General features: G+C 36.2%; 1 protein-coding gene across 6 annotated transcripts in view; it reads left to right on the forward strand.

Annotated features, from left to right (window-relative positions):
• Positions 1 to 22400, forward strand: part of CCDC141 (coiled-coil domain containing 141) — a 227616-nt gene that overhangs the window by 98607 nt on the left and 106609 nt on the right. For all 6 annotated transcript variants that reach the window (XM_074399403.1, XM_074399405.1, XM_003921815.3 and 3 more), the window contains exons 7-8: positions 1617 to 1733; positions 20519 to 20713. In XM_074399403.1, coding sequence (XP_074255504.1) covers positions 1617 to 1733; positions 20519 to 20713 — 312 coding nt within the window. The remainder of the gene's footprint in view (positions 1 to 1616; positions 1734 to 20518; positions 20714 to 22400) is intronic.

The raw sequence follows: 22400 nt of genomic DNA on the forward strand, positions 1-22400 counted from the left end.
GTGTCTGTGTGTGTCTGTGTGCGTGCGTGTATGTGTGTGTGTATGTTATGTGTCATGTGCATTTATTGTGTGGAACTTCCAATCTAATCTAGAGTTCTCCTTGGCCACCTGTTTCGCACATTTCTCCATGTTACAGGATTTCAGGGAAATCCTGAGATGGTGCAGGCACAACAGCAGTGTGTCTTTCCCCAACGTAGGCTGGGGAAAGACAGTATCAGGCCTGGGATTTAGATACCCATTGTTTTGAATGGGCTGCCAGTGTTCATTTTCCAGATTTGAAGTCATTACCCCTGATGGCAGGGCTGTAAGACTTTAAATGTCTCAAGCATGGCAGCAGGGTACAATGGAAAGAGCACGGATTTTGAAATCCTGTAGACTGGAGAACAAATTCTGTCTCTGTTGCTTACTTTGTGGCTGTGGATAAGCTGCTTAACTGCTTCAAAACTCTGTTATCTCATTTAAAAAATGATCATATCATGACTCTTATAAAGTTGTTGAGAGAAATAGAGATGATGCCCATAAAGCAACTAGCAAACTACTAGTTTGTAGCCATCTCTTAAGAATCAGTCATTATGGCCAGGCACTGGTGGCTCACACCTGTAATCCCAGCACTTTGGGAGGCTGAAGTGGGTGGATCATGGTTAAGAGTTCAAGACCAGCCTGTTCAGCACAATGAAACCCTATCTCTACTAAAAATACAAAAATTAGCCGGTATGGTGGTGGGTGCCTATAATCCTAGCTACTCTGGAGGCTGAGGCAGAGAATTACTTGAACCTGGGAGGAGGAGTTTGCAGTGAGCCAAGATCGTGCCACTGAACTCCAGCCTGGGCGTCAGAGCAAGACTCCATCTCAAAAAAAAAAAAAAAAAAAAAAAAAAAATCAGTCATTATGATATGATTGTAAGAATAATGCTATACAGGATTTGAGAGTAAAAATTTAAGTCTCCTTTAATTGGAATAAGGAATCTGCATCCAGGGCTCCCATGTCAAGTTATGAAATCATTTAAAAATGTATAGATTGTTTCAAGTCCTTTGCTATTTGTAGTTTCAGCACTGCATATGGAATGCATTATAAATCAAGTCAATGTGAATGTGAGTCATGCCCTTACCACTTATAATGTTAATGGATTTTAATAACCTCTGTTTTCTGGATATAGCTTTCCAACACTTATAGCTAAATATTTTTGTATTTTTTATGGCAGAAAATATAATTCTACATATACTGTTTTAACATCTTCATATGGGTTTATATAACTATACTTAGATTCATATTTATTTCTAGGAAAGAAGACATATTTTAAAAGAATTCATGATTTAGAGACTATTTGGGAATCTATTTTGATTCTTTGTTAGGAAATTTTGATTTTCTTTATGACATGTAATCTGACCTGATTAGTCATTTTCATACTTTATTGGGGATTTTTTTTCTCTTATGCATGTAGAGGTTAAAATGAAGAAAAAATTCAAAACTTGTTCATATGATATAAATACATGATATAGTTTATATAAAGAGAAATTAAAGTAGCTTAAGTTTTGGAAGTTTGAGGGACTATTTCTGAATTTTTTACTGACTTATTCTGATCATTTGAATTTTGATCTATCTTTTCTGCTTCTTAGGTTACTTGTTGGTTTCAGAAAACTGTAAGAGATTTACAGGAACAAAGTCTAGGTTCATCACTTTCAGACAATGAGGACCTAATTCGTAAGCATGAGGAACTGATAATAAAAGCAAAGGTAAGAGAAATATTAGACACGTTAAAAATAATTGAAAAATGCATTAACTTTTCTTGAATATGCTTCTGTGGGTAATTTAGAGGAAAACTGAAAACTCTCTTTGATAAATCTATTCATGTAAAAAAATATCCCAATACCATTAGCAAATACCACTGTGCATTGACAGGGCTTCCAGAAAATGATAAATTAACAGCTTCTACAAAATAACTATATTTTTCTGAATAGTTACTATGTGCCAGGCACTATGCTATGTATATGAGATGCATTATCAAAATTATAACAAGACCCCTAAGGGGGAGGTATTATTTTCCCCATTTTATGCATCAAAACAAATAAAACACAGAGACTCGGAAATGCAAAGTTGCTTGACCAATGTAATATATCTTGTCACTGGCAGATTTGAAATTCATTTGTAGGTTTTATCTGATACAAAGGCCCAAGCTCTTAAATATTATACTTTTTAGCTTTCTAAAGACCTTTTGTCTACACTGAGATAACACTACTATGAGTCATTTTTATGAATGCCAGATTTAGTTTGATTGCTGTTTCCATTTATACTTCTTTGGTTCCTTAACTTGCTTCAGATTTCTCAGTTTTATAAGAAGTAATGGCTACCAGCCAGGCAGCCACTTGTAGGTGTATAGAATGCACTAAAATGTAAGCATGAAGTACTGGAAGCAAGATGGGTAAAGCACCCATGTTGCAGTTGAGCTTCTCTCCATTGTGTCTTGTTATTTGGAAATCAATGTATTTATACATCTGGGGTCTATAAATACTTTCCAAAATTCTTTACAGAGCCTCCATATTAATCTCAAATAAAACAAAAGTCCATTATAGTAAATGGAATGGAAACAGTGAATATTCACTATCAAGATTTAGAGAACTTTGTATTATTAATATTTTAGATGATTGATAGTTGTAGGTAGAGCTAAGTCATAAAGCTCTAGAAAACAGTGGGCCAACACTATTAGACAATAGTTGAATACAGGCTATACGAGTCAAATATTCACATGTCTGGGAAGATTGGAGTCAGCAGGGTGAGTACAGAATCAGTTATTTAGACTGCATTTATTTAGACTTAAATCTTCTCATAGGGATCATGACACATTTGTTTCAGTTTCTTGCTCCTGTTTGAACACTCCAGTGTCTTGTAGGCACTCAGAGTGTTTTGTTTGAATATTTGACTGATTGATAAAAGGTACACTTACAGAGGACTATTGACTGGTAATGACTGATTATTTTTTAAGTTCTTCAAATTTTTCAGCATTTGGTTTATCTGTTTAGGAGGTTAACTTTTTTCATTGAATTATATAGCAATTTATTCTGTTCATATCAAAGTTTTTTCATTGAATTAAATAGCAATTTATTCTGTTTGTATCAAACTCAAGTTTTATTAGTGAAAATTCTATCAAAAGCCCCAAATGCTAAGCACCAGATGACCAGAATTGCATAAGACACTACTTCTTTTAATACAAAAAAAAAAATCAGTATATAATATACACATAATTTAGACATACCTTGGGGTTATATTCACTGTAAATGTGGTGTTACGGTTTCCTCTAGTCCTGAAGACAGTCTGGAGTAGAATATTTGTTAATGTTTGACTTTAGTAGGGCACAGTTTTTGTCATAGTTTATAACTCATATTTCAATTTAGGATGTGCATAAACAAAAAAAATATAGATATTCTTTCCATCAATATTAAGTTGCAGGTATAAGGGATGTAAACAATAATTTTTAAAAAAACTATTTTTAGAACAGTTTTAAGTTCACAACAAAATTAAGAGAAAGGTATAGAGATTTCCGTATACACCTTGCCCCCACACATCCATTGCCTCCCCCATTATCAACTTCCCCAACAGAGTGGTGCATTTGTAGCAATGGATGGCCCTACATTGACGCATCATTATCACCCAAAGTTCATAGCTTTCATGAGGGTTCACTCTTGGTATTGTACATTCTATGTGCTTGGACAAATGTATGATGACATGTATTGAATGACTGAGCATCATTGAATTATACAGATTATTTTTGCTGCCCTAAAACTCCTCTGTGCTCTGCTTGTTCATTATTTTCCACACCTCCAACTCCTGACAACCACTGATCTTTTTACTGTCTTCACAGTTTTGCCTTTTCCAGAATGTCAATGTTAGAATTGTACAGTATGTAGCCTTTTCAAATTGGCATTTTTCACTTAGTAGTATGTATTTAAGTTTTCTTTATGTCTTTTCATGGCTTGATAGCTCATTTCTGCTTAGAAATAAATAATATTCTAGACAAGCCTGGACAACATAGGGAGACTCCATCTCTACAAAAAATTTAAATGATTAGCCAGGTGTGGTAGTACATGTCTGTGGTCCCAGTTATGCAGGAGGCTGAGGTGGGAGGATCCTTTGAGCTTTGGAGGTTCCAGACAAGTATATCCACTTTCTTTAGGATCCTGAACTACTCTACGTCCTATGCAGAAGCTGAGTACTGCCCCACGTACTCAAGTAGTTTTCAAGTCAAACTGTTTTTGAAAAGTGAGGCAGAGAAACCTATTTTTCTACAGCATCCCTGAGAGTAAATTTCTTTTCCTTTCTTTTTTCTTGCTTTCCTTTTATCTTTGATAAACATTGATGCAAGAATCCTCAACAAAATACTTACAAACCAAATTGAAAAGCACATCAAAAAGCTAGTCCACCACGATCATAGACTTCATCACTGGGATGCAAGGTTGGTTCAACATATGCAAATCAATAAATGTGATTCATTACATAAACAGAACTAAAGACAGAAACGACATTATTTTCTCAATAGATGCAGAAAAAGCTTTCAATAAAATTAAGCACCCCTTCATTCTAAAAACCCTCAATAAACTAGGTATTGAAGGAACATACCTCCAAATAATAAGAGCCATCTTTGACAAACTCACAGCCAAAAATATACTGAATGCGCAAATGCTGGCCTTTCCCTTGAGAACTGGTACAAGATCAAAATGCCCTCTTTCACCACTCTCAGTCAACATAGTATTGGAAGTCCTAGCCAGAGCAATTAGGCAAGAGAAATAAATGAAGTGCATCCAAATAGGAAAAGAGAAAGTCTAACTATCTCCTTGCAGATGACATGATTCTGTATCTAGAAAAGTAGTCTCAGCCAAAACCTCCTTCAGCAGATACTTTCAGCAAAGTTTCAGGATACAAAATCAATGTACAGAAATAATTAGCACTCCTATACACGAACAACAGCCAAGCCAAGAGCCAAATCAGAAAGGCAATCCCATTCACAGTTGCCACACACACACACACACACACACACACACACACACAAAATCCCTAAGAATACAGCCCACAAGGGAGGTGAAAAATCTCTACAGTGAGCATCAGAAAACCCTTCCCAGAGAAATCACAGAAGACACAAACAAATGGAGAAACATTCCATGGTCATGGTTAGGAAGAATCAATATCATTAAAATGACTATGCTGCACGAAACAATTTACAGACTCAATGCCATTCTTGTCAAAGTAATGATGACATTCTTTACAGAACTAGGAAAATCTATTTTAAAATTCATATAAGACCAAAAAGAGCCAAGGCAATCCTAAACAAAAGGAGCAAAGCTGGAGGCATTATGTTACCAAACCTCAAACTATACTACAGAGCTACAGTAGCCAAAACAGCATCTAGTACAAAAACAGGCACATAGATCAATGAAACAGAATAGGGAGTCCAGAAATAAGGCCACAAATCTATGGCCATCTGATTTTCAAAAGAGCTGATAAAAGCAAGTGATGAGATAAAGACTTCCTATTCAATAAATGCTGGAATAATTGACTAGCCATATGCAGAAGATTAAAGGTGGACCCTTCCTTATTATCATATGCAAAAATCAACTAAAGATGGGTTAAGGATTTAAATGTAAAACCCAAAAGTATAGAAACCCTGAAAGACAGCCTAGGCAATACCATCCTAGACACAGGAACAGGCAAAGGTTTCATGACAAAGACACCAAAAACAATTGCAACAAAGCAAAAATTGACAAGTGGGATCTTATTAAACTGAAGAGCTTCTGCACAGCAAAAGAAACTATCAACAGAGTAAACAGCCTATAAAATGAGAGAAAATAGTTATAAACTATGCATCTGATAAAGTTCTAATATTCAGCATCTATAAGGAACTTAAGCAAATTTACAAGAGAAAAACAACTCCATTACTAAGTGGGCAAAGGGCATGGACAGAGGCTTCTCAAGAGAAGATATACATGTAACCAACAAACATGAAAAAAAGCTCAATATCACTGATTATTGAAGAAATGCAAATGAAAACCACAAGGAGATATCATCTCACACCAGTCTGAATGACTATAATTAAAAAGTCAAAAAACAACAGATGCTGGTGAAGTTGCAAAGAAAAAGGAACACTTATACACTGTTGATGGGAGTGTGTAACTCACAGTATGAAGACTCCTCAAAGCTAAAAGCAGAACTACCATTCAACCCAGCAACCCCATTACTGGGTATATACCCAGAGGAATAGAAATCATTCTGCCATAAAGACAATGCATGTGAATGCTCTCTGTAGCACTGTTCACAACAGCAAAGACATAAAATGATCCTAAATGTCCATCAATGACAGATTGGATAAAGAAAATGTGGCATATATACACCATGGAATACTATGCAGCCATAAAAAAGAATGAGATAATGTCTTTTGCATGAACATGGATAGAGCTGGAGGCTATTATCTAGCAAGTTAATGCAGGAACAGAAAAAAAAAATACTGCATGTTTTCACATATAAGTGAGAGCTAAATGATGAGCACTTATGAACACAAAGAAGAAAACAACAGACACTGGGGTCTGCTTCGAGGTGGAGGGTGGGAGAAGAGGAGTAGAAGAGGTAACTATTGGGGACTGGGCTTAATACCTGAGTGATGAAATAATCTGTACAACAAACTCCTGTGACATGAGTTTACCTATGTAACAAACCTTCACTGTGTCCCTGAACATAAAATAAAAGTTAATTTAAAAAAATGAAAATGTTTGTGAAAGCATCCACATTTTAGTAATGGCTCAAAAATAGTATTTTGTTTATTTCCTGCCCATAGTGTAAACTTCCAAAGAGTTTTCATCTGTGGTTTTTCAACAATAATGTCATTTCTTGTTCATGGAAAAGAAATTCAATTTTATATGTCCTTAAATAGTAAGCAACATATTATATCTTGGACTTTTGTTTGGGTGTGAATATGAGGCACGGAATAGGAAATGTTTCTTTCAAAGAAGATTTAACATAGAAATTCGGCATCGAGCTGGGGATTAATTAGTGAAGCTCATATAAATAATCTGGTAACACAGAGAAAGCAGGTATTCTCTGCTACCCACAGATAAATTCAACAGCAGGAAGCTGGTGTATATGGCTTGTTAGTCTACTCAGTAAGTTCTTTCTAAATAAACTTTGAAAATGTCTCTATTATTTCTTACAGGAATACATTCAGAACAAGAAGTATAGCAACTTTCATAGCTCTTAATAAATGTGATACTTTATTCAGAACATGTTGAAATAAATGAACTAAAGGATTTTTAAATACGACCTTTGACTATGAGTAATTATTTTAAATTATACTTTATATGAAAATTCTTTCTTCTTTTGCAAATGTGAGAGATAAAGAAATAGTAGACATGGATGATTATAAATTATCCTTTGGTTTAAAACCTTAAATACTCTTGGCCAGGTGCAGTGGCTCATGCCTGTAATCCCAGCATGTTGGGAGGCTGAGGTGGGCGGATCACAAGGTCAAGAGATTGAGACCATCTGGCTAACATGGTGAAACCCCATCTCCACTAAAAATATAAAAAATTAGCCAGGCATTGTGGTGGGCGCCTGTGGTTCTAGCTACTGGGGAGGCTGAGACCGGACAATCACATGAACCTGGGAAGTGGTTGCAGTGAGCCGAGATTGTGCTACTGCACTCCAGCCTGGGTGACAGGGAGCCTATGTCTGAGAAACAAAACAAAAAAACCTTTAAATACTCTTAAACTGTATTATAAATCAACTTGATTCCCTAAAACTTGAATTCAACCTTTGAAACTCAGAATTTGTTGTAGGATGTATTAAAATATTATGCAAACAAATAATTGCTAATTTTTTTTTTTGAGGAGGCATAATCATTCCTTCTCTTACACATCAGAAATAATGTTCATATAATAGATCTCTGTTTTTCTATAGCTTCAACCCTTGGTTAAGCTCAGGCCCATTGTAGTTAGTGCCATAGGGGGATGCGTGGATTAGTGCTTCTCAACTCTGGCTGCACACTGGAGTCACCTGGGGGATGTTGAAATGTTGAAATGAGATGATGTCTGCATCTCATTCCCAGAGATTCTACCTAGGTTTTGGTGGGCATCAGGCTTAAAAAAATAATGTCAATCTTAAAATGTTGGACTTTCTGTTAAAAAAGAAATCTAGATGTCCTGTTTCTTGTTTAAAAAAAAAAAAAAAACAGAAAGATCTGGCATTATCAGACTCATCTTCCCACATAGACATAGTGACTTTTGGCTAGAGCCCAGTAATAGCTGTTTCCTTTAGAAAAGCATGTGCACATCAGTTTGCCACAGTCTTTACTTTGATATCATCCCTCATAACCTACCTCCCTCCTACCCTTGCTTCATTCATTTACATTATGTGCCTGGCCCCTGTAAACATTTGGATTGGAGACCAGATGGGCAATGAGATATCATCTAAGCAAAGTATAGCTTAAACTGATTTTCATTTTAGGAGATTACCTCGGAAACAATGGGAATGGCAGTAATGGGAAGGAGGGAGACAGAAGACAGAAAATCCCTTAAACTATTGCGGTTTGAATGGAAGTGACTTTAGGAAGGGCATGATGTCTTTCGAGATGGAGGTTATTAATCTCCATCTATAAGGCTTAAAGGAAACTTATAGCCTTGTTATTCAAGGTGTGGCTCCCAGAGAGCAACAACAGCATCAGAGAGTTGGTAGAGATTTAGAATCTCAGATTCACCCATCACACCTATGGAATGAGGCTGTGTGTTAACAGATTCCTCAATAGGCTTTGTATTCATGCTAAAATTTAAGAGGCACCAACTAGGATGTTTTGCCTATGTGTTTCATGTATATTCATGTCTCTCTTAATTTTCGTAGATGACTATTGATCTGCCTTCCTCAGCCTCCCCAAGTGCTGGGATTACAAGTGTGAGTCACCACACCTGGCCATATATAACAGTTCTTAGCACAATGCCTGGCACAACAGAAACACAACATAATACGGGCTTTAAGAAAATAAGGGTAAAGTAAATATTACATAAAATTTATCATTAGTGGCATTTAGTAAATTCACAGTATCATGTAATTATCATGGCTACCTAGTTCAGAATATTTTCATAACTCCAAAAAGAAACACCATACCCATTAAGCAGTCAGTATTCATTCCTCTCTTTCCTTAGCCCCTGGCAATCACTAATCTGCTTTCTGTGTCCATGTATTTACCTATTCTGGAAATATCATTCAATGAAATAATATTTAATGGCTTTTTGTGTCTGAATTTTTTTTTACTTTGCATGTTTTTCAGGTCTATCCATGTTGTAGCATATATTTAAACTTGCTTTTTATGGCTGAATAATATTCCATTGTATGGATATACCACCTTTCATTTGTCCATTCATCAGTTGATAGACATTGGAGTTGTTTTCACCTTTTATCTAGTGTTAATAGTGAGGCTATGAACATCTATGAATATGTTTTTAAATACATCTTTCAATTCTTTTGGGTGATACCTAGGAGTAAAATTGCTGTATCATTTGTTATTTCTATGTTTAACTTACTGAGAAATTACTTATGCTGTTTTTCCATAGCAGCTGCTCTGTTTTATATTTCTACCAGAAAGGCACAAGATTCCAATTTTTCTACATTCTCTCCAGCACTTGTTATTTTTTATTTTGTTTGATTTTTTATAGTTGTCTTAGTCTGCATAAAGTGCTAGTTCGTTGTGATTCTTATTTGTATTTCCCTAATAACTAATGACGCAGTTCTTTCATTTACTGGCTATTTGCACATCTTCCTGGAAAAAATGTCTGTTCAAGTCCCTTGACCATAATGTTCTTTGATAAGTAAAAGTTTTGATTTTGATAAAGTTTATCTATCTTAAATTTGTTGCTTGTGTTTTTGGTGCCATATCTAAGAAACCATCACTAAATCCAAAATTATAAAATTTTATTCCTTATGTTTTGATGGCATTATATTTAGATCTTTCTTCCATTTTGAGTTAATTTTTATGTATGGTGGAGGTAAGGGTTTAACTTCATTAATTTGCGTGTGGATATTCACAATTTGTTGGAAAAAAAATATTCTTTCATTGTTGAATGACTTTGGCACCCTCACTGAAAATTAATTGACCTCAGATGTGTGGGTTTATTTTTGGACTTTTACTTCTATTCTATAAATCTGTATGTCTATCCTCATGCCAGTATGCCACACTGCTCTGATTTCTGTAGGATTGCAGTAAGTTTTAAGATCTGGAAGTGTAAGTTCTCTAATTTTGTTCTTATTTATCAAGACTGTTTTGGCTATTCAGGGTCCTTTGTCATTCCACATTAATATTAACCTGTATAAAGAAGCTGGCTCTTCTCCTATCTGAACTTTCATTACCTCCCCAAATTCCTTCACTAAAAGTATGTGAAAAAATTGTAAAATCGCTATAAAATATATTGCTTCAGTAAATCAGCTCACATATCTGATGATTACAAAGAAAATCAATAAAATGAAAGAGAGTCTGTTTTATAATGTTTCAACTAATTTAAAAAATAAAGTGAGGTCTGAATCTTAAATGTCTCAAGGCAGAAATTAAGTGAGTTCTCCAAAGAATAAGACACCTGCATCAGAGCATTTCAATTCCCCTGTCTTCATCTTAGTGAATAATTTGTTTTACTTGTCTGATTCTTTAATGAACTTTCCAATTAAAAGCAGATGTCATTTTTCACAGAACATTAATTAGAAATCATTTTATTACTAACAGGCAAAATATATACAAATTGTATTGAATTTTCCAGCAAGCACTGGGGATGTCTACATAATGATGGGATTTTCTAGCCTTAATTTGCAGCTCAATTGAAAGCTTAGTGAATCCTATGTTTTAATTTCCAAGGGAAATTTGAATTTAGAAAATCTCTCAGAAATATTTATGCCCATCTAAGAAAGGGCTGAGTTAAGAAAGCAAATAAAGGACATGTGCTCTATGATCTATGATCACGAGGTTTAAAACTACCTGCTGTTACTTTGCTTCCAGAATCTTTACCAGCTCGTTAAGTTTAAATGCTGAGAAAAGTATTTTTAGTTTTGACTTTTACAAAAATTTTTCATGTATCTTTTTCTTTATTCCTGGCATTTGTCAGCCCTTAAATAACATGTCCCGGAAAGCATGGATTTTTACAGTTAATACTATTATACTGCATGGTTTTCTGCTATCATGATAATAACAGTGAAATTGAATCTACTTTAAGTGAACACCTGAGAGGACTTGTTAAGCCTTAACACAGTTGATCCCTGAATCACCTACAACCTTCCTGTACTAATTGAGCCATTCAGAGACTTATTTAATTCATGTTCCTTGACTTTCTTTACTCCAAAGGCATATTTTCAGCTAGCTTCAGCTTCCCACTCCTGTGTCCACCATACTTAGTTTTATGACATCACCCAAAGCTGCTCTCATCATACACTCCCTTCCTTCTCTCTTTTCCTGGCCTCTGTTCTTGTGCTACTCAGCGTGGACCACCAGGGCTGTGGTGAGTAAACTCAATCACAGATGAAACAATTAGCATAGTTTTTCTGATTGGTTCTATTTAAAATGTAATGTATCTGTTACCAGTTAGCCTTATAATTCCCTTTATTTATCATCTGTTAATTCCCTCCTCCATTCCCCATAACAACTAGTCTAAAACTTTCATGTTCTTTTAAAATTCTCAACCACCCTGGAGCCAGGCTTTAACTAACCTCAAAGTCACCTAATCACAGAGAGTGAAATTGCTTGTTCTTTTATTCTCTGCCCAAACTTTTTGTCTCTTCCTTGCTTCTCACTTTTACTTCTTTTTCCCCTCATTTCCAGGAAAAATTGATCCTATTCTAGATCCCACTAGTTCTATCTCCTATTCATTTTATATCTCTCTTCATTCTTAATAACTCATTTTTCTGTCACCCTTCATTCCCCACCTCATCTCAACTTCTTTTTTGTCTAGGTAACTCCCATAGCTTGTTTGAGGTCTCAGCTCAGACATCACTTCCTATAGGAAACACTTATTAATTCTCCAGACCCTGTTAGCTCCATTTCTCTATGATCCACAATCGTCCTCCACATCGTCTTGCTAACACTGACCCCCATGCTTCAGTGCTTTGGCTCGGGCTCTCTCTCCTGCTTGGGACATGGGTAATTCTCCCCAGCCCACCTCTGTGCTCACCAGCTGAAATCCCTGCATGTATTTAAGACCCAATAAGATGGCTTCTCAGATACCCCAAAGCAGAAACTGATTTCACTTTCTGCGACACACTTGTTTTGTTTTCCATTTGAGCTTGTGTTCAGAAAAGGTGCTGAATAATGCTTTTTAGATGATTCCACATTCAGCATAGGAGAGCTATGGAATGCCCATCCCAATATCACTTGCAGCTGTTTCACAGATTATTGAGTATGGAATGCGAGTCCTGTGTATATACTTAGTAGTGAACTGAAAACCAGAGTCTGCAAAAAGATGAGTTGAAGAAATTCTAGCTTTCAGTGGATTTTGTTAGAAGACAAGTGATTTCTTCCATACCATTAGAAGTATGTTTTTTTCCCTATAATAAAGTGCATAGATATTATAAATATAGTTACAAAAATTTTACAAGGAAGGTTAAAATAATCATATGGGCATATAGACAATTTTGGGAAAGAAAAGCCTGATCATATTTTTAAAATCTTTTCTTAGCTTTTTTCTTTAAAGTGACGCATAATTGTACATATTTATGGGGTACATAGTGATGTTTCAATACATATAAGTATGTATGTCAGATTGAGCTAATTATCAAATCTGTCATCTCAAACATTTATCATTTCTCTGTATTGGGAACATTCAATATCCTTTCTTTTAGCTATTTGAAAAACATATATTATGGTCATTCTACAGTGTTATAGCACATTAGAACTTATTCTTTATATCCAGCTGTAATTTTAGATCCTTTCCCTTTTAAATCAGTGGCCCCTTTGTTGAGACAATGATGTGAATGAAGACAGTAGGAAGGAATACTTCAGTTTCATCTTTATGAGTTAAGATTAATGAATCTAACATTGCACAGGGCTGTTTAAATTCCTGATGGATTGGTGTAGCAATCAGTCACTCAAGGGGCCTAAGGGTGAGGATTTTGTTTATTTGTCATTGTATCTTCCACAGCCTAGCTTAATACTTAATGACTGAATAAAGTAATTTGTAAAGCTAAGGTTAAATTTTAAATTTAGAAGTCATTAATACAGTCATGTAATTTTCAGAGTCAAGTTAGTTGAAAGTTTTAAGGTTTAAACTACTATTTTTATATAATCTATCTTCTAATTATTGGTATAACTATATATCAGTTATTCTAAGTCAAATGTTACCTATTCATTAAACACCTTAGAATATTCTGGATCAGTGGTTCCAAAATTTCCCCGGTTATGAGTATCATTTCCTTGTCCCTGATTGCAAATAAAATGCTTCAGATTTTTTTAAATCCATATTTTTTCACCCTACCAATATAAATTACGATTCAGTGGATAGGGGATGGGCCCGGAAATACATGTTTTAAAAACTTTCTCAGGAGATACTAACAATCAATCAGATTTAAGAGCCTTTTTAAAAGTCTATATTTGAGGTTCATTGTGGATAAAACATAAATAGACCCTCCCTTCTATCAAGTTAGCCTATTTCATTTAGGGAAATCACACAAAAGGTAAACATCACAACCTAATAATTTCCCCTGTAGCTGAATTATATGTGTTGAGATCCTGAAAATATCTCCAATGGATTGTCTAGAACATGAAAAAGTAAGTCCCCTGAGGACATTAATATAAACTGGGACCACCTGGTTAGCCCATGGCACAATCTGATTGTAGGCAAATTGTGTTAGATCAAAGTATTTTGGCCAACTAGACTTTTATTAAATTTAATTAAAAATGGAAATAGCAATCAGGCTCTGTTCCTTACTTAATCAACTAGAAGAAAATGTGATTAACAGGAACAAGAAATCTAAGAAAAACAGGGACAAGACATTAAAGAAAAAAAGTGGTTCTTGGAATACAAAATCTTAGGAATATTTTCCCCAGAATTCTTGTATAATTAAATTTTCATCTATATTGAACTAAGGAAGAAAGAATAAATGCATTTGTGCTCCAATCACTATTTTAAAGATATGTTTATGAACATACTTTGTTGTGATTTTATTTTCAAATTTTATTTTGCCACATAGCCATTTACTTCAGTATTTATTAGCAACAAGCACCCTGCTTAATGCTGCTAAAGTGCTGTTGAGTGGGTCCACTCGGTGGCCAAACACTGAGAATAAGGGAAACAAGAGATTTCCAAGCCATTGGCCATTTTCCTGCAACTTTTAAAATATCTGAATGAACTAAGAGTGATTTAAAAAAAAAAGCAGCAACTAATACTGAGAAATTAATTTGGTGATATCTGTCATTTCTATTATAGACTTGCAGTTCCAATGCTGGTAAAGTTAATTTATGGCTCAAACATCTAGTATCCCACATTTTGGGAGGGCATGAAATCCAGGAACTTGAAGCACAGCTAATTTGTCACTGAATTAGCAGATGAGTCACTAGAGAAACAGAAATGTACCAACTGGTGGTGACTGCCATTGCACTGCAGTGAAAGTAAAGCACAGGCGACGGGACGGAAGGCAGAAAACCACACTGCCATGTGTGTACCTATGCAACAATCTTGCATGTTCTTCACATGTACCCCAAAACCTAAAATGCAAAAAAAAAAAAAAAAAAAAAAAGCAAAATCTTCTGCCTGAAGCTACTTAAGTTTGGAATAAAGTATACCTCTAGCTGGAGTTCTTTGCTCTTACAAGCTCTGCCTGGTTCAATCGCAATGATTTTCTACCATATGTCTGGCAGGTGAAACAGCACACTTCTTTCATCTCTAGGTGAAATACAAAATCAGTTCTTCCTGTTTGCAGTCTGTCACTTTGCTGGACTGCATCATAATGAGGGCAAAGTTCAAATGGCCAGTAGACACTGAACTCAGCAGCATGGGTGACTGACTGAGGCAAGACACTTCTCTCCAGAATGACCCTGGCATTTGTATAGGTCAGCATAGAAATGACCCTGAAGGGAGCATGAGGAGAAGAAACTGCCGCCCAGTTTGTAATCCAACTTGACATAGAGAGTTTCAACTTTTAAAGGGCTCAGTGCCATTCTTGAAGGGGCATTATGGTTTTGAAAAGCATAAACATTTCTGTAAAAAAGAAAAATCTGCTTAAAGCAGACTTTCAAATATTTTATGATTAAAAATGCCAGGTTTGTTTTTAACCATCTGATAATGCAATCATGTAAAATTCTATAATTTTGTGTTAATGAGTTAATTCTCCTTGCACTGAACCAAATGGAACTGTAGACTTAGGGATTAAACAAGAAATAGGCTATATCTAATGAGATGATCTAGGAATCAGCCATGCTTGGGAACTATACATGAACTCAACACATGCTTCTGTCAGATCTAATTTTGGCCAGTAAACTCCAAAGTTGATATTTTTTAGTAGTTTTCAAATATATTCCCTATTGGTTTTTGTCCACCTTTCCCCCATTTACAATTTATATTCTGAAGTCAAGCTTACAGTGAAAATTTACCACCTAATGGTAATGGTTAAAATCCCCTCATATACAGGGAAGTCTGTGTGTGAGCAAAAGCTTACTAAACATACTGTGGTTATTATTATTTTTTCTTTTCAGTTGGAGCAGCTAACATTTTTACTTTTTCGATCTGCTTGCTGGATAATCGTCATGCCAATTCATAACTTCATTTAAAGAGCTAAGCTGGGACTAACAGTGGGAGGGAAGGAAAGAAGAAATCTTTTTCACTTTCTTGTCTATCAGCACTAATCCTCTTAGAAGTACCCTTTCAATCAAGTGATCCTAGAGAAGCTCAATTTCCTCAGCAAATGGAATACTGAAAGGTACAGTTGAAAAGGTTCCTACTGTGAGTGAAAAATGAAAATAAAGGAGTGACCTATGGAGACACCACAAGCCTAGGAACACATAGGGCCTCACGTCTGTATCATGTCAGAGATATGCACATATCTCTGTCAAATTGAAAAGCCAAGGAAATGGAAGGCTTTGTCTTTCTGCTGGTGGGGACAAGTACTGGAAATATTTTATTGCAAAGTGACTGAGACCCTGCTAGAGGTTTAACACTTAGCAGGCAGGCAGCAAGAGCTTAGAGAAAACAGAATGAGATTTTCTCCACTGGGCTCCTCTAGCCTTGACAAGGGTGACAACTATATTTTTTAAATAGTGTGATGGATTCAGATGGCTCTGAAAAGTTTTATCTTAAAAATAAAGTAGTGGAAGCATCCCTTGTGAAAAATGACAGGGGAAATAAATACATTACAGAATGGTATAGAAATGTTTCAGAAACTGCCTATAGATTGTCCAAAGAAAACAGAATCAATTTTTCCGAGAAGATTGAATAGAAATATTTAATGGACCCAGTTTCATTTAATACCCACAGAGTTCATGTGAAAATGTAATTGAAGAGACTGGGGATGGAGAACAAAAAACGATAAGAGGCACAAATAGTCCTTTACAGCTTCTTTAGAAGGTCACAGTCCACTTTTTATGGCATGATGTGAAGCATAAGGTTAAAGCGGGTTTTCAAAGACTTGGCTTTACCCCAACAGTCTCTCTTTAATGTTGTTTGCAAAATTTATACTGAAGGCAGATTTATGAACATTGTTAGAGAACAGGTATTTCTTTTCTTATTCATGGAGAAGAGGTTTGTTATTTTGGTCCAGTTGCTAAGCAAAATTAAGTCTGAGTTTGGGCTGTAAATTTCCAACTGTATCTATATTAGCTTTGTGTTTATTCTGAAATAGCAAGACTTCTGGTTTCAAATCTGAGAATCTCAGGGTCATATACAATTTTTATCACCTCCAAGGTCTTGTCCAGGCCATATGGAAGTTTTACCTAGGAAATTCCAAAATAACATGGTTAATCATTCTTTGATGAGAAAAACAGTATATCAAGACTGAGAAGAGCTGGGGCTGGAATACTGGTTGAGATAGTAGATTGCAGGGTCAAACTACCTGAGTTTGAAATTTGGCTCTTTCTCTTACTAATGTTGACACCTTGGGAAAGTTGGTAATGTCTCTAAGCCCCAGTTACTCCATTTGCAAAATGAAGATAATAACAGTGCCTACTTCAAAGAGATATGGTGAAGATTAAATGAGATAATGCATGTAAAGTATTTAGCACACTATTAACATATAGGGGGAAAAAATCAACCCTTACTATCTTGCAGACGGTTAAGACAAGATCCTGGAGCTTGGTGTTGTTAGACTGAGGACACAATGGCTATATTTCATTTCTTCATATCCTAACTGCTACATTTTCCTTGCCCACCCCCACCTCCCACCGTCCCACCCCCACCCCCCGAGCTTCTCCGTATTTGTTAAATGGACTCCGCCTAATCAGCACAGAAAGTTCTGGTCAATGCCAAATCTTTTTTTAAAATTCCCTGCTTTATTCTGCATCTTTACACATTAAGTATTTCTCCACCTAAGTTTGAGTATTAATGCCTCACAGATCTTAACAGACAGAAGAAAGAATGGTACAAAGAGAGGAAATGAACAGGGACAAAACAAAGAAACAGAAAGGCTTGTAAGAGCTGAGGAACCTAGTTGGTGATTCAGCTGCTCTTAGCCACAGAACCTTTGTTTCCAACATTGTTCCAACTGGAGCACTGGTCCCCTGAGATGACTAGCAAACAGTTGATTCATCGAGAAAGTTTGTCCAAAATATTCCATACCACGCTTTCCTCTAGGAGAGTCTCAATGCACATTAACAAATTAAAGATTCTGAGAAGTACTGCAGAAAAAAAAAAAAAAAAAACACAAACAAACAAAAAACTCTGTTTTACTTTGTTTAATCTCCTAAGACTGATCAATACTTAACACTAATCAATAACATTTGGAGAAACATTTTACTACCGTAATTTTACAACTGGGTAACAGGAGGATACCCATAAATAAAGAACAAATTTTGGAGAGCTAATGAACCAAAGTTGATGAGCAGAAAAGTGGGACTAACATTTAGTGAGTGCCTACTATGTGTGCCAGATATTGTACTATTTTAAAAATATTTGCTCATTCCCAATAGGTTAAAGTAATGGCTTTTAAGTGATCGGGGGTATTTAGAGTGCTTTATGAAAGAACGTCTTGGCACATATTAAGTTTTCCTTAAGTGGGGACACAATAGCTCTTTAAAAATTGAAAAATCTTGAGAATTCATGTAGCCCATATCCATGCCTAAGAGTATTGCTTTAGCATGCACTGAGAAATTTGCAGATTTTGGAGCCTCTCTATCCTCAGTTCCCTGGAAGGTAGCGTGATACAAAGACCTGTGAACTAGTCCTGGTACTGCCACCTACTGGATATGTAACCTCAGGTAACATACTCTTCTGAACCTATGTCAATATTAGAAAAAATAATAATATCTAATTTAAGGATTTTTGAGGATTATAGTTATAAGCCACAATTTTATATAACTGATATTTCAAAGAATTCCAATTTCTTACTCAACGTTTTATACTCCTGTATTCATTGATCAAAATATTTTTATCTTGCACAAGTACTGTAACAGGTTCTATGGACACCACAATATGATATGTACAATTTCTATATTAACACCTGCTAATTATTATTGTATTGAGAGAGAGAGAGAGAGAGAGAGAGAGAGAGAGAGAGAGAGAGTGTGTGTATTTCAGTGACATGATCATACTTCACTGCAGTCTTGACTTCCTGGTCTCAAGTGATCCTCCCACCTCAGCCCCGCCGAGTAGCTAGAACTACAAGCATGTGCCACTATGCCCAGCTAATTTTTTGTATTTTTTATAGAGACGAGGTTTTTCCATGTTGCTCAGGCTGGTCTCCAACTCCTGGGTTCAAGCGATCTGCCTGGCTTAACTTCCCAAAGTGCTGGGATTACAGGCTTGAGCCACTGCACAGGCCATTTTATTCTTTCTTTGTATTCCCCAAGGCATCTGTCTTAGCATAGTGTCAGGTATGTAGTACTTAGCACACTTTTGAATGAATGGATGAATGCAAACAAGAATGGCAAATTGCACTGAAATTGTACTTACTTTATATAATGTAATATAGCAAATGTAACTTAATAATAGGACACTTCGTACTGGTAGAACAAGGCAGGATGGAGTCATATTGAGATTTCAGAAACCTTGTGCTAAATTTTCCATGTTTAACAAGTAACCTATGCCTATCACTCAACTTTTAGCTTATATTGATACCGGAAACTTCACTAACAAGATGGCCATGTTAGTGATAATCATTGTTTTATGACAGTCGGTCTGACTTCAGGACTTTTGCAAGAAACTTGAATTTCCCATCAAATAAATTGAATGTAAATATGTTTGATTTACTCAAACTCGTATTTTAATTCTCTATTGTTTTTCCATTCTCATGCAACAAAAAGTAAAAAGCTACCTCTTTTCATTTTCTGAAAGGTCTATATACTAGTAAGAGTGAAGACTTAAAAGGTGAAACTGATATCACGAAGGAGGAAATACAGAACAGTAACAGCTATTCATTTTATGAAGAGTAACAGAACTTCATTTTATTAGGTTGGTGCAAAGGTAATTACTTTGAAAGGCAAAAAAAAAAAAAAAAAAAAAAAAAAAAACAAAAAACCAATACCTTTCTACCAACCTAATAGCACTACGTTACCTAGGCAGGTACAAAAACAACAGCCATAAGACGTGATTTCTCTTCATTTCTTGCGCACATTTACCCACATTGACAGTGAGACATAATTGTGGGAAAGATATGTTTTTATACTTAAATGAATAAAAATACGACAAAAAGAGTTTGAGATTTAAAACTGTTGTTCATTGTATCGGGAGTATATTTTTAGGTGGAGCTAACAGAAATGGAAGTGACCTGTATTTAGGTCAGCTGGGAGCCCTGCCAGTCATTCACCCCCACTTCCTGCCTCTTTCTACTCTCCCTTTTTATCCTCTTTCTGTGTCTTTTCCCATTACATCTACATGGTGCTCAAACCTGTCGTGATGCATTTACCACTACAGTATTTACTACACTTACGTGATTTGAAAATCGAATGGCAGATTTTTTATATACTCAACACATTTAAATGTTCTCTGAATCTTAGAAATTATAAAAAAGGGTGTCAGTCGCTTTGAGCTGCTGTAATAAAGTAGTATAGACTGAAAGGCTTATAAACAATAGACATTTATGTCTCATTGATCTGGGTGTGAGAAGTTTGAGCTCAGTGTGCCAGCACGGTCAGGATGTGGTGAAAGCCCTCTTCTGGGTTGCAGACTCCTAACCTACATATCCTCACATGGTGGAAGGGGCAAGGCAGCCCTCTCAGGCCTTTTTAATAAGGTCACTAATCCTCTCCCAAAGTCCTGTTTCCTAATATCATCCTTAGGGATTAGATTTCAACAGAGGAATTTGGGGGAAACACAAACATTCAGTCCATAACAGGGGAGATGTGTAAAATAAACTTAAGAATGATCTCTTGCAGGAATGGAATTTTGCTGTTGAGAAGCTGAAGAGTGAGGCACTGGGAATTCTGCTGTCAAAGGACTACGTGGAGAAAGAGCACCTCCAGCTCTCTCACCAGAAACTGAGTCAGCTTCAGGAAGAATTTGGTCAACTCATGGTGGAAAGGAATACCTGGTTAAAGGAGGCAAATGAATTTTTTAACAGTGCTAACAAGGTCAGTGTGAGGTCAAGTTGATAATTTTTGGTAATCAGGCAGACCGGTAAAAGACTCATGACTGCATCTGGCTGGAGCACATCACAGAAGTCAGAACTCCATGTAGAATTTCAAAATTGATAGGAAAGAAGAGCTTTTAACATGTATTTCTATTATGACCATTATTTGGCTCTCAAAACTAAAAGACTGTTTTCACATGTAAAGGGTGACTTTAAAAACAACAAACCTCATGAGGGTTTTTTTTCTGGGGGTGGGGGGTGGTGGTGTTTTGTTTGGCTGATTGGATGGTTTTTGTTGTTGTTGTTGTTTTGAGAAAGGGTTTGGCCCTCTCACCCTGGCTGGAGTGTAGTGGTGTGATCATAGCTTACTGCAGCCTCCACCTCCCAGACTCAATTGATTCTCCCACCTCAGCCTCCTGAGTAGCTGGGATCATAGGTACATTCCACCATGCATAACTAATTTTTTCATCTTTTTTTTTTTTTTTTTTGGAGAGACAGGGTCTCAAACTCCTGGGCTCAAGTGATTCTCCTTCCTCAGCCTTCCAAAGAGCTGAAATTATAGGCATGAGTCACCACGCCTAGCCTCATGAGGGTTTTATCTTACAGCTGCCATTGGTCTATTTGGGGGTGGGGGGACACTTGTGCTCACATTGTAGTGTTTCTCATGGAGGAAGACAATTATCACAAATATATCGAGGTTTAAAAATATCTTAAAATTTTTACCAAAGGGATTCTTTTTTTTTAATCCTCTTTTCTTTACCAGTTAAAAATATATGAATATTGCAAGCCCTTTGTACACAAGCCATAAGTCTAGAAACAGTGCCTTAGCATGATTGCTCTGCCGTGGTCTTGCCTAAGTCAGCCAAAGTGAAATCTGCCTTTGGACCACCTCCAGGTCTTCTTGAGTTGGAGAACTGCTGTTTCTCCTCTCTGATTCATTGGGCATTGATTGTAGCAGGTGATTCCTGCTAAGTAGCAATGTTTACCTGTTCACATCACTTGAGAACCACTCAGTATATGAGGCTGGTGATCTTATTTGAAAACATTTTCTACCTTTTTGTTTCATACTTTAAATTTCACTGTTGTTTTCAAAGTAGACAATGTGACAGGAAACGAATGAGGAAACCCTGGAAGCTAGGTACATTGTGATCTAAAATCACAACATCAACACCCTGCATACAGTGTCCTGGTGTATATCAAAATAGTGAATTAATTTTGAACTTTTTTACTAATAAGAAAGTTTTTGAAAAAATAAATAGTAAAATTTCTTTTTTTTTTTTTTTTTTTTGAGACGGAGTTTCGCTCTTGTTACCCAGGCTGGAATGCAATGGCACGATCTCGGCTCACTGCAACCTCTGCCTCCTGGGTTCAGGCAATTCTCTTGCCTCAGCCTCCTGAGTAGCTGGGATTACAGGCATGCACCACGATGCCCAGCTAATTTTTTGTATTTTTAGTAGAGACGGGGTTTCACCATGTTGACCAGGATGGTCTCGATCTCTTGACCTCGTGATCCACCCGCCTCTGCCTCCCAAAGTGCTGGGATTACAGGCTTGAGCCACCGTGCCCGGCTGAATAGTAAAATTTCAAAACAGAGGTGCTAAGTTGTGGTAAAATGTTAAAGATTTATTGTCAAATTATTTGTCATTGGGAATTTCTTTAAGAGAGGAAGCAGATATACCATATTACTG

The sequence above is a fragment of the Saimiri boliviensis genome, chromosome 5 (assembly GCF_048565385.1).
Source record: "Saimiri boliviensis isolate mSaiBol1 chromosome 5, mSaiBol1.pri, whole genome shotgun sequence".
In the NCBI taxonomy this organism is placed as follows: Eukaryota; Metazoa; Chordata; class Mammalia; order Primates; family Cebidae; genus Saimiri; species Saimiri boliviensis.